The 14,071-nt window shown below is 37.4% G+C and overlaps 1 protein-coding gene across 7 annotated transcripts in view; it reads right to left on the reverse strand.

Moving 5' to 3' along the window:
• LOC127440546 (small conductance calcium-activated potassium channel protein 2-like) overlaps positions 1-7,244 on the reverse strand; it is a 50,877-nt gene extending 43,633 nt beyond the window's left edge. For 2 of the 7 annotated variants that reach the window (XR_007897164.1, XR_007897165.1), the window contains exon 1: positions 5,978-7,243. Coding sequence is in view for 3 of the 7 variants with exons in the window: in XM_051697214.1 (XP_051553174.1) it covers positions 5,978-7,210 (1,233 nt within the window). In the remaining 4 variants the exon portion in view is untranslated. Of the gene's footprint in view, positions 1-5,977 lie in introns of all 7 variants that reach the window. The other 5 variants (XM_051697218.1, XM_051697219.1, XM_051697216.1 and 2 more) reach the window with 3 other exon arrangements.
• Positions 7,245-14,071: the final 6,827 nt, after the last annotated feature.

The following is a 14,071-nucleotide window of genomic DNA, read 5'->3' on the forward strand; positions in this document are numbered from 1 at the left end:
AAGTCATAAACATATTTCCAGTGTTTTATTTGTTATACTGTTCAGCAAAATACACCTGAAAAAGACATTTTGCCCCTTAATCACACGCATGCTCAATGTCAGCAGCTCATCGGTTCTCAGGATGTCGGACACCTCCGAAAGAGGCGATTCTCAGTTCAGTGTACTGTTGATTCGAGAACTGTTGCAAGCGACTCATTGTTCTGCGAGAACTGTTGCGAGCGACTCGTACTTTTGACTCGAGAACTGTTTCGAGTGACTCGTACTGTTGACTCAAGAACTGTTGCGAGTGACTCACTGTACTGTTGACTCGAGAACTGTTGCGAGCGACTCGTACTTTTGACTCGAGAACTGTTTCGAGCGACTCGTACTGTTGACTCGAGAACTGTTGCGAGTGACTTGTACTGTTGACTCGAGGACTGTTGTGAGCGACTCATTGTACTGTTGACTCGAGAACTGTTGCGAGCGACTCAATGTACTGTTGACTCGAGAACTCTTACAAGCGACTCATTGTACTGTTGACTCGAGAACTGTTGCGAGCGACTCATTGTACTGTTGACTCGAGAACTCTTACAAGCGACTCATTGTACTGTTGACTCAAGAACTGTTGCGAGCGACTCAATGTACTGTTGACTCGAGAACTGCTGTCCCCAGATCAGTGAGTGTACTGTTGACTTGAGAACTGTTGCGACCGGATCATCATCATACGTTGATAAAACGGTAATGCAAGCAAGTCATAAACATATTTCCAGTATGTTTTATTTATTATACTTTCTGCTGTTCACCAAAATACACCAGAAACAGAAATTTCGCCCCTTAATCTCACGCATGCTCAATGTCAGCAGCTCATCGGTTCTCAATATGTCAGACACCTCAGAAAGAGGCGATTCTCAGTTCAGTGTACTGTTGATTCGAGAACTGTTATGAGCAACTCATTATACTGTTGACTCGAGAACTATTGTGACCCAATCATTCAGTCTGATTTGTGAACTAGTTCATCATCGCAAAGAAGAGTTGGCAAAAACAGATATCACCAGTTCTAGGATCATATTACTCCCAGTTATCGGCTCATTTCGATTCAGCGCTGAGTCACCAAATCAGCCAGGAGGGGGATAAAGATGAGCTGGGGGCGGCAGTTCAAGAGAGAGAGAGACACACACGCGGCTGCTGTGTGTGTGCGCATCTATGTGTTTTCTGTTATGTTTCAGTTCTTTTATGTCATTAAAGTTATGTTGACTGTCCTGCTGGTTCCTGCCTCCTCCTTGCCCATCCTTACCCGTTACATGGACATCACTAGTGAGAACGCGTTGCATATGCAGTGGTATACGAGTCTAACAACTTGGCCTTAATAGTAGAATACATAAAACTGCACTTCATACATAAAATCTCACTTCTCTGTGCCATTTTGTGCACACCCCAAAATGAAAACTTCAGTCTCAGTCACAATTCACTTTATTTGTTTGGGAAAAAAAAGATGCAATGTAAGTGAATGGTGACTGGGGCTAATATTCTGCCTAACATCTTTTTTGTGTTCCATTGAAGAAAGTAAGTCTGTAAGTCACACACCTACTCAATGTCAGCAGCTCATTGGTTATCAGACACCTCCGAAAGAGGCGATTCTCAGTTCAGTGTACTGTTGATTCGAGAACTGTTGCAAGCAACTCACTGTACTGTTGACTCGAGAACTGTTGCGAGCGACTCGTACTGTTGACTCAAGAACTGTTGCGAGCGACTCGTACTGTTGACTCGAGAACTGTTACGAGCGACTCATTGTACTGTTGATTCGAGAACTGTTACATAAAATCTCACTTCTCTGTGCCATTTTGTGCACACCCCAAAATCTGTCTGTCACAATTCACTTTATTTGTATGAAAAAAAAAAGATGCAATGTAAATGAATGGTGACTGGGGCTAATATTCTGCCTCACATCTATTTGTGTTCCACTGAAGAAAGTAAGTCTTGCCGATTTGGAACAGCATTAGGGTGAGTGAATAATGACAGAATGAAAATTGTATTTTTTGGGTGAAATATGCCTTTAATACAACATCATATTCCATCAGCTAATGCAAGTTTGAGTGTGTCAGATTTTTAATGCCAGTACTATTAATAGGTAGCTCTGAACATAGAAGAGGCCACTTTGTATTGATGGTATTAAAATCACTGCAACCAGCTGCTCTAGCATTAGTGGTGAGAGAATATGTCAACAGAATCACCTACCTTTATACTAGAGCTATAATGCAAAACATAACACTTGAAGGCATGTATGTATGTCTCAAACAGAAATCATCCTTCAAAAGGATAACAATTTTTACAGGATGACCAGGAGAGGGTACTTGCTATACATTGTACAAATTTGCACCATTTTCCATTCCTACATGCGTTATGCAACCTTTCAATGTTTCCTTCTAAAGCAACTGGAACTGACCTGGCAAGGTCACAATTGAAACATTTTTATTATACAAACAACAGAGCTCCAGTGTAAAGATTATTGGGGAACACAAATTTGCAGTCTTGATGCATTTTAATGTTTAATGTTTGTTTTCTAATATTCTAGGGTGGGGGTTTATAGGGTTTACAGGGTTTTATAGAGAACTAAAATAAACTCTTTCTCCAATAACTTTTTAATTCCAGTTTATTCGTTTAGATGCACTTAGCTGTTTCAAGATATGGGAAAAACATTTATGAATACGTGCAAATTTATACATTTAAATAAAAAAGCAACTGGCTGATGGCCACTAAAGTGTAATGTTCTCTCACACTGCTTTAATAAAAACACTGCTTCTGTCACATTACTACATTAAGCAACACCCTGTGTAACACATTCCCGGTAATACTTCTCAAAGTTTTTGTGGTCATATTACCATTAGGTCTCAGTAATAAATGAAAAATAACAATCCCATTTTACTAAGCTCATTCATATCTTGTTTTTTGCAATAGCCTGTGGGGTACAGCTGAGATGAAACATGCATTATATTTCACTGATGTTGGACATTATGATATTGCACAAAGAAACAAGCAGTGGAGAAGGTGCCCATTGCCCAAAGACACTGAATGCCTCTGTGAACATTTTCTATACAATGGGCTTTTGTGGTTGAACATGGCAATGATGCCTTTTGCTTTTATGTCTTCCTGAAACAGACTTTCTGGGTTTCAGAGTTTTGGAACAACAGCATTAGGCCCTGAGGTTGCATGACCCTTAATAAACAAGAGAACCTCTGTGAGAAATGTTGAAGCCTTTTAATAAGCACACAAATGGTAATTGCTTTGTTAAAGACTTATAAATACTGACATGTACTGCTATAATGAGTTTATTTATTATAACTGCAACTTATTCTGTAACTTATCCTACCATCTTCTAATAAATAATATTAGAACTAATAACATATCCTTAGACTTCTTTACACTTCTATTTCTAAAGACTTCAAAAATAATACATATGATTAAGACCACGACTGTTCTCATTAGATCAAGAGAAGCCATGGGAGTAATATACTGTAGGTCTAGACATTGGTGCTTCATTATTTCAAACACTCTACATACACTTCAGTTTGATAACAGCATTGTGATAATACAGAGATGGCACTGATATGACATTAAATGTTGTCTTTGAAGTCTTTAATTTTTCATCATATAATTACCTACAATAGAGGGGTTTATCAGACCAAGTGTCACTGAGAAAGCACACTGGGGCCAGACAAAAAGAGACTCAAAAGTCAAGTCTACAAGCAAGAGGGGAGAATGAAAAGAGTATTTACAACTGAGCCACAGTAGTAAAGCCTTTCAGAGCTCAATGTCTGCTCCTAGAAACAATATCAACACAGTCACAACAGCAAACTACTATTAGGTTTCAGTTTGTGTCATGTGATATTGTTATAGTACTTGATCGGTCTTAGTGAAAATAGTTTTTGTTTTGTTGAACACAATGTTACAAATAAATGAGTAAGAATTTAAGCCTGCACAGTATAACACAGTGAAAATTTTAAATAAGCTTATTTAAAGTGATTTATGAGGAAATAATGTCTTACTATGCAACTGACTTTTGGAACATGCACAAAAATAAATGTTACCCATTTCAGTTTAATTGGTCTGATTTAATAAAAATGAACTATTGATTAAGTCTTCTGTAATTTGTCTGTTGGGAAAGCTGCTTTTATGTCTGCAAAGTACAGCTGAGTCAAGGATTAATAACCTAAGGATCAAAGCTAAAGGATCAATTTAATACTACAATCAAATAAAGCATGGTATAAATAAACAGCTGTAGGACAACTACTGAAATTTAGGTTATTTGTTGCAGTTCTTCAGAGGAATAGGGGACAGATTGTGTTCCAAATGCCCCTTTGTTTGGGTTACTGGAGCAACATGTCTTCTATTAATAAAGCTTGTACACAATAGACCAAAGTGTTTAAAAGTACTAAAGGTCTCTGACTCCACCCTGTCGTCTGTATTCTGCCCAACTGATAAGACGCACAGCCTAAATGTATTTCCTTTGACTGTGTGCCCTCATTAGTATCTCCCTTCAACTATCTTGCATCAGATATCAAGAGTTGGGCTTTTTTGTTTGAAAAGGTCAGTTTATTTTTCTTTGTTAGCTTTCTTCCTGCCATACCAGCTATTGGGTTTTAATTCAGCCTTGAAAGCTTAAAACAGCAGACAAATTGTCAGTGTTCTGGGTCATTGGTACAGCCAGAACCACAACATTTGCATAGAAATCGTTAATGTAAATTATTAACTTCAAGATAATCTAGAAAGACGATAATTTAAGCAAATGTTATCCAGTGTAGGAAAGGTGGTCATTTGCATTAACAATCCCTTCATATGGTGTGCTTATTAAAGGATGTGCTTCTTGATGAAGAATGACAGTATTGCAAAGCACAGCAGGAAACGGATTTGTGCTACTTTTGATATAATTCCTAGATTCATCACCACAATATTTTCAATATAGTCTGTACATCTATTTAGATCACTTTACTCGCCATACACCATTATTTAAAAAAAAAAAAAAAAAAAATGTAATCTTATATATGGCACACAAAGAGATAGTATTAATTGCTTTTGGTGGACTTGGCAAAAAAGAAAGAAAAAAAAGAGACTTGGCTATAACCACTAAAGAAGATAAGTCACTGTGATTGGCCTCATAAAAGGTTCTTCAGAATCTAGGAGAAAGCATGAAGAAGAATGGAGACATGAATGGAGCCTCAGTGAGTGACATCAGATTACAGGGTCAGAAAAATTTAGTCCTTGGAGCTTTTTGGAACTTCAGTCTTTTGAATGATCTGAAGATGAATAAAGCAAATAATGTGGACACAGTCTGAGTATATGGTAAATGTGGCACAGAATCATACACCAGAAAATAGTTTCACTTTGTGTTTGTAAAAATGTGTGCATGGGTTTAATGTAGTCCCACTAAAATGTAATTAAAATCTAACTTTAATGTGTTCAATTTTGAAATGCACTTCCCAACAATATTTTCTCTTCATTTTCCTATAATTGTCACCTTTTAACTATATTTTAAAATGTGGGAATTGCAACAAGACCTTACAGAATGTGTTGAGATTTTTAACAAGTTAAGGGCTAATAACAATTTGAATGATTGCGGTAATGTTGTTCATTTCTGTGCCACATATGGCGTGCGTGTGTGTGTGTGTGTGTGTGTGTTTGTGTGTGTGTGTGTGTGTGTGTGTGTGTGTGTGTGTGGGGGGGGGGGGGGGGGGGGGGGACAGCGAGTAATGCGTAAGACAGGGTTTTTATGTGCGTGTCTGTGTATGCATGAGATGCAGTGTGCTTGATGTCATCATGTTGATAGGCTACTTTCGAATACATGTTTTTGTAAATTAAATCAGCTGAGTCAAAAGCTTAACATCACGATAACTACAATTAATTAAAGGGCAGCAAAAGAACAAAAACATACGACAGGCGTGGTCATGTCGGTATAATGCAGTAGCTTCTACATTAGAGGCATATTGTACATAAATAAGCCTACCTTGTGTCTGCCTACTCGGTTTTTCCTTTCCTCCTTTTCGTGGGGCTCTGGCCACAGTTGACTGCTGGAGCCGTACGGGGGGCTGCTATTTTCACTGCTGGAGACCGACGAGTTTCTCACTAACGCGCGTTCACTTTGACCATCATGGTACTTCTGCTCTGCTTGAAGCAGTGCGATTTTTCTCACCTGGCACCTGCTGTCTCGGTCACTCTGCTGCCACTGAAAGCTGTGTTTCTGCGCGTCTACCTGCTGCTGCTGCTGTTGCTGCAACAGCACTCGGTTATTTCTGCACACTTCCCCAGATCCGCTGATGCAGTAGTTGGTAGGCAAGCTGCTACCCAACAGTAATTGCCGTTGAGCCTGCAGTTGTGGTAACTGAGCTTGAGGCTCAATTAGTAGTCTCTCCTTTTTGATTTCCTCGCATGCATTTATCTGTCCTTGGCCGGAGTTTGGTAAGAGTAGCTCCAAAGAGGGGTCCCTTTGTTGATGATCCCCTATTTGATTATAACAAGGTTGCTGCAGCAACGGGTTTAGGTCTCGACGCCCCCCCTCCCCGACGTACCGTTGTGCGTTTTGTTGTTTGCAATAATTAGCACACTTTTGGCGAGTATCCCGCGTACCAGAAATATGCAAAGGCGGCGGCGGCAGCAGCGGCAGATCTGATGGGGAGGGCTGCGGGGAAACGGAAGATTTGTGCTGAGGAGAATAGCTGCAGAATGGCTCCGAATGACACTGAGAGCCAGGTGAGGCCTCTGGAAACTCCGGCTGAAGTGGTTGGTTATGGTTAGGCTGACGGTCACTGTGCACACCCTGTGTGAGGAGGATGCTGTGGCTGGTCAAAGACAGGGACTCGCCGTGCTGCGGTTTACAGTCATGGACACCTTCTCTGGTGGTGTGGTCCGGACAAGACAGTACAAGTCGGCTCTGATGTGAGGAGGTGGAGCGCTCCTTTATCGATGGTGGTGGGGGCGGCAGACTAAAGAGCGGTGAGACTGGACGAGATCCTTCTTTCTGAACGCGCGCTGAAACGCTCTGGCTATCTCGTGCGTCCGTGTCGTTGGCGTGGTGCTGCTGGACAGCTCCCGCGTATCGATGCCGCATCCCCTCAATATCCGCGTCTTGTTGTGGTCGCTCCCTTGCCGTGTGAACCACCGACACCCATTCATTGCGATGAGCCCCAAAAGAACCGAGCTGGCTCGTCTTATTGGTGGGTTCGATCAAGTCCTGCCTCATAACGTCATCACCAAGATGAACACCGCCCTCGTGCGAATGCTGCGTTATATGTTTACAGTTTACAAGATTAAACCTGAGATGTGAATTGGCTATTATATCAAGGTCACGGACACGTCGGAAGTTTGATGTTGTGCAGGGAATGACTTTTATAAGCACGTCCCATTGCATGAAAATATTAAAAATACAGTTTCTCAACAGCTGATTCGGGACCACCACTTACTGTATGGTTGTGTTATAGGCTATATAGTTTACATTAGGGTACAACATGGCTAAAAGTACACCTTAAGGAAAATGTGCTTTTTCTGGCGACAAAATGTACAGTATCAAGATCGAAATATATATATATATATATATATATATATATATAATTTATTTTTTTATGTTGATCAGAGTAACATAATTTGTATGAAAATAAATAGTAAGAGTATCATTAGAATGTTGTTTTGATTAAAATTCAGTTTTTAAGAAATGGTGGCGAGAGGGCCTTTTACCCCAGACTTGGGGCAAAAGGCCCCCAGGGGATTTATAGTGATATCATATAGATATACAGGCTATAGTTATAGTGCTAATGCAAATCCTTTTGAGACAGCAAGATGCTTTTTTTGGGTAAAAAATTAAGATAAAAAATAACTACTTCAGAAAAGGGTGCAGATTTCCTGTTAATTTCAAACACATTTGGCATTTCATAACATGTCAAGTATTCTATAAACAAATTAATCTCCATTGTGATTGGATCAGTCAATGTGAGCCCAATTTGAATGTTTTTCATTACAAATCTTTTCGCCCCATTGAAGAAAAACGTTTTGTTTTATGGGAGGCCTTAGACCCTGCAACAGAGGGCTTTTTACCTAAAAAAAAAATAAAAAAATGATTTTATATATATATATATATATATATATATATATATATATATATTACATTTATTTAATTTAATCACATTGAACAAAACTGAAAATAACAAATAAATATTTTTATCTGAAAATGTTTTGATAATTTCAAAGATTTTCAATAGCTGCATAAATTTGCAACATTTAAAGAATTATTAAATACTAGATCAAATTACCTCAAAATCAAACTTTAGGCATTATACAAAAAAACTTTTGCAGTGCATTGTGACAAACAGGCATTTAGGAATGTGCTGTGGTAGTTTTCATTGCTATTTAGTTTTTTGGGAGAAAATAAATTAAATGTCCCTTTTACCCTGGGGGGCCTTTAGGCCCACTGTAGCCATTGTCTTGGCATAAGGTAGCCATATGTAGTATCCAAAAATGTGCATCTATACAATGGTAACCGAGTGTTGAGTTGAGGAAAAAAATTGAGGAACTCAATACAGAGACAACTAGTAAAGAATGATTTTGTCCAATATATTTTGATAAAGATGCCTTAATTTACTTAATTATATATATATATATATATATATATATATATATATATATATATATATATATATATATATATAAAAATGTTAAAGTAAAAAATCTGCTTCATGTGGTAACATCTGATTTAAGTAAAAAAAAAAAAAAAATAGTTCACACCAGCAAACCTGATTTTAAGAGTTAGATCAGGCAAAAATAACTCTTTAAGGTAACTTCAAGGTCCTTGACTGACACGCAATGTTGCACCTGCTTATCAGAAGCAGTTCAGTGATTCATACTATGAACAGACCACCAAACAGCCTATGCTGCATCTATTTTCAATCTGTGAATTGTGCAAAAAAGCATAGGGTGATGTGTATTTCAACCCCAAAAACACATTGTGGGATGTGTCAAGGAGATATATGTTTGAGAAAATTACACAAAGGTTGTTAGAATCACTGATTCACTGGTGCAATATTTTATTAGTGACTACTTCAGTCAGCATTGTTTATGTGCATGTGACAGTTAAATATTTCATCGAGTGCAGATGGGATTTTGAGGAACAGTGAGAACCATCTGTGAGGATTTTGTATCTTTGAATAAATTCTCCATTTACATACACTAAAGCTCATGCATAAGATGTCTCTGTATATATTTCAACCCTTTTACACAACTGATACTGCAGTCATGTTGCTCTGCATGCCATTTCATCATCCAATTACTGTGTGATAAATAAAAGTGATGTCTGCATTTTGTATATTAGAGATAAAAGACTTAAGCATTTGTGAATGCACAGGTATAAATAACTTTCCTCATTAATATTAATGATAGATTACTGAGGACATCCCATTATGTTGTATGATATTGAGGATGGAGATGAGTGTTGAAAAGAATAGGCAAAAAGTCACTGTCTTTGGTCCTGAAACAGACCACAAAGATGATGGCCCAGTGACAAAATTTAAAATGTCAAAGAGCAGCATAAAATAGAGCCTGTGTGTGTGTGTGTGTACACATGTTTATACTATGTTGTAGGGACCAAATGTCCCCACAAGGATAGTAAAACCTGAGATCACCTACCTTGTGGGGCCCAGCCAGCGGTCCTCACAAGGGAAATGGCTTAGTAAACATACTAAACGCTGTTCTTTTGAAAATGTATAAATGCAAAAAGGTTTCTGTGAGGGTTAGGTTTAGGGGTAGGGTTAAGGGATAGAAATTATCGTTAGATCTGTATAAAATCCATAAAATGCATGGAAGTCTATGCACAATGATATAAAAACAACTTTGTGTGTGTGTGTGTGCACGCACGCACGCAGGTGTGCTTTCACATGGCTAATGCTGACATATGCCTTTGCCAAAGAAAACCCTGAAAACTATCATTTATATAATTTTTTATAACTATAATAAAATATAATTTGTTCCCATGTACTAATTTAAGTCAATTAAAATATGTCCAGAGTTATTCATAAAATACTGCAACAAACAGAGGCCTTTTACATTCTGCTTAGAGGGTTAAATAAAAAGAAATGGAAAAATATAAATTGAGAATTCTGAATTTTGACTGTGGAAATATCTTGATGTGTCTAATGTGTACCCTGTCCTTTTTTTTTTTTTAATCTTTGAAGCTTTTGAGTAAAAATACAACTTGCCACATTCCAAACCCCATTAGCTTCATATTAGTCAGGCTTAGTCACAATGCGTGTCAAAATGCAAGAGATATGCTCAGTAAATGTCAAGAGATTTTGCGATCCATATCAGTAATTTTTGTTTTAATGTTTTCTTGTCTCATTGCTTTAATATTGTTGTAAGACAGTAACCTATATAATGTTAAGTGTTCTACATTGTTATAAAAAAATGTCAGAAAACACACAGCCATTTAATTTTGTATTGTATTAAACGTTTAGCTTTTTGATGGATTGTGAAGAATTTGCCAGGGAGGGTCAAAGGCCAACAACAGATCTTGCAACAAATACAGATTCACTGTAGTGAATCCCAAAATGAATTAGGACACAGCCTGCTTGAAAGTAGCGTAGAAAATGTGACCTGAATCACATACACAAACACACATATCTAATGTTTCAAATGCCTCTATTCTGAATAAGAATCAGGCAGACATTGCTGTCAGAATGCAGCATTCAGTCCCTCACGTCTGAAAAATTGCCACTAAAACCTGCATCGCAGGGCAATACAATCTAAAGAATGTAGGCTAATGAGAATGATATAACAAATCATCTCTTTCACATACAAGTATATTTTGAAGGGAAATTAAGCACCTGAACAACAGTCGTGATTCACAAAGATTTTTATAAATGTCTAGCAGAGGACAAGGAGCAGACATGGTTGCCTTTTAAACAGAAATAGCAGTGAATTTGCTCGAACATTGTACACAGATGGTATATTTTTAGCCAGTATAAAAAAATAAATCTGATGAGTTAATTTGTTAGCTCAAAATAGACTACCTTGATCATTCAGGACCCTTTCAGATACATAGAAACCAACCTAGATTTGTTGCTCAGGCCTGTAGACTTTTTTAGAAATGTATTTTCATTTAATGCATTTACAGACTTATTTTACTGTCTTTGCTATTTTAAGAATTAAGTGAAATACGTAGATTTAGTATTAATACCACAAATCTGGGTTTAAAACAAAATACGCTAAAATCATTTCTTCACATTATGCCTAATGGAATGGAAGAAGAGAAAAACAAAACATTGTTCCAAACAGAAAAGTAAAAAAATAAAATAATAATAATAAAAAAAAAAAAAAAAAATAGTCTCAACAAATGTGATTATAAAACAGACATGTAGCAAGAGATGCCCAGTTTTATGGAGGGGCGGGGGATTGTCACCTATTTTTTATCTTCCCTGACAAAGGTTGTCTATATTAATGAAAGGGCAACATGAAGATAGGTCAGAATAAATCATCACAAAGATATGCTTCAAAGGCCCCGAGAAACCATCTTTTATCACTTTTGGTCTACCATTTCAAGGCTAATACTAACAGAAGGAACCATATGAAATTCCAACTGTGACAGTGAAGTGTACGTATTCTTACCTTACTCTTCACACATCTTCAGACCTTCAGACTGATCCTTTGAACGCCACTAGCAATGAGGTTAGCAAAATATAAAATTATATATATATTTAAACAATTTAAAACTAAGAAGCGAAAGTAGTTAATAAAAGGACATAAATTCTCGTTCCTCGTGAGATTCTAGTGGCGGGAATGCCCTGCAGCGCGTGAATATGCATGCGACCATTGGCGCGAGCACTCTCCGTGTCTCCCCTCCTCTTTCATCTCCAGATGTTGACTGATCGCTTTTGAAAGGTATCTTAAAACTGAAAAATAGTATATTACACCTGTACCGCTGTTAATTAAATCTACACGCGTTGTGGCACACACATCATTGACTAATTTGGAACAGGTAAAAAATCGAATATGTGTTTCACGTGAAGCAGTAGAATACTGTTTGCATGATCCACACCGGACTGTCACGCCGTAATATCGATTGTGGATCGTGAGAGGAGGGTTATATGACCTTGTGACGTGTTGCAAATGGATGGGGGGGATCCCTGTTCTATTTTTAGACCTTGGTTGTTGAGAGACTAGCGGGGGTGGATGAAAAGGGTGGGGGCTTGGGGGTTCCACCAACCGCTGCAGAATTGATCTTAGAATGATGCTCGTGCAGCCATCACATATGGAATAAAATGAGACGACTGGGTGAAGCATTTAGACGCACCATTGATGGAGACACCATTTTGCAGTGCTTCTATTTTGCTGTTCTCTTGTAGGGGATATGGTTGTTTTTACACCTTTATGGTCTTTATAAACGCATGAAATAATTATATAATAAATAGCCTACATTTATATTGCACATGGTCAGATATGTTTCAGTAAAAGCAAATCAGAGTAAAGAAATTGGTATTTAACCTTGGAACCAGTGCTCGAATTGAATCAAGTCTTATGGGGGGTCTATAATTTATACAAAATATACAATATATTTATTTGATCATAATATGCATAACTACATACTATTTATTAAAAACAGGCTTACATAAAAGAACAGGCTTTTGTTTTGATAAAGAATAAAAAAATATATACATTTTCAGTCCAATGTTATATAACAAAGAGAGATAAGCTACTATTCTTCTTTTAAATGGCTTACTCCAAGTAATACTGGATTTAGAGGGTGACAAAGCAGCAGACCCAAAAGGGCAACTATGGCAAATATACCAGGGGACTACATATAAGGCACTTGAAGACCCGTAAAAGCACGTGACTTCAAAATACATTGAAATGTCTCAAAAACAGTAGAAAATAATCAGATGTCTTCCAGATTCACTAAGATTTCACAATATTACTGTTTTTACTGTATTTTGGATCAAATCAATGCAGGCTTGGTGAGTAGAAGAGACTTTTGAACTTTTGAACAGTAGTGTACATCCAACAGAATAATTCTAGCATTATTTACCAATGTAGTATTTACAACCCTAAAAACAACTGGATGATTGATGTGACACTTTGTGATAATAATGTTTGTTCCAAAAGACTTGTTTAAAAGCATGATACTAGTTTATTAGATATTAAAAATATAAATTGTGACAAGACAGGCTGTCAGTCTGTGTGTTAGTGTTGGTGGGATGTTTCAACGATTTCAGTGCAGTTACATTGTTACGTCAGTAGGTGGCGGCATGGGACTGTTATGAGTGAGTCAGTTAGCAGACTATTCAACCATTTCAGTCAAAAAGGCTGCTTTATTCCGGAACAAACAATGCTATGGTTATCAATATGCACATTGCTATTTCAAGAGTGAATCCCGTATTTATATACGGATGTAATTCCTGAAACTTTGCAGCGTGTACGTGGCCGTTGGTCCTCCTCTTAGCAGCATGAAAAACAAGTTTTATACAAATTCTGAATGGATTATATATAGCCAGGCCCAGTTCCAGATCAAAATCACTGAGGGTGCTTCTGAAAATAGTGGGGGTGCTCTGTATAAAGTGGAGATGTATCATAATTACAAATTTTTTAATAGATTAAATCATGTTTAAATGCTACTTAACGTAAAGAAAAGTTTGTTTTTTTTAATTTACAAAATATTTATTGCTTCTGGGTTTTTTCCCCATGATCTGATGCTGAAAATGACAGCAAAATTCTGCGCCTGCAGATTAGGACATACTGATTTGCAAAATCATACACATTTATACGTTTTGATGCAGCATTTTGTGCATTCACAAAATGCAAGGATTTTTTGTGTTTGCTGGTATTCAAGAAAATCTGCTTTCCAATTTACAGTATTAGTCTTACATTTTCAATTGAGCATGGGTGTGCAATTATTTTGGTACTTGGGCCACATCAGTCATTTAGTAGAACATGGAACAGAGAAGATAAAACGTTCTGCATAGTTTTATCTTTTAAGCCCAGACATGCACTCAATGAATGATGCACAATTTTCTGAAGTGTATTCTGATGGGACCATTCTGCGATTGCTTGAAGTTTTACTGCTATA

Source organism: Myxocyprinus asiaticus, chromosome 5 (assembly GCF_019703515.2).
Source record: "Myxocyprinus asiaticus isolate MX2 ecotype Aquarium Trade chromosome 5, UBuf_Myxa_2, whole genome shotgun sequence".
Lineage (NCBI taxonomy): Eukaryota > Metazoa > Chordata > Actinopteri > Cypriniformes > Catostomidae > Myxocyprinus > Myxocyprinus asiaticus.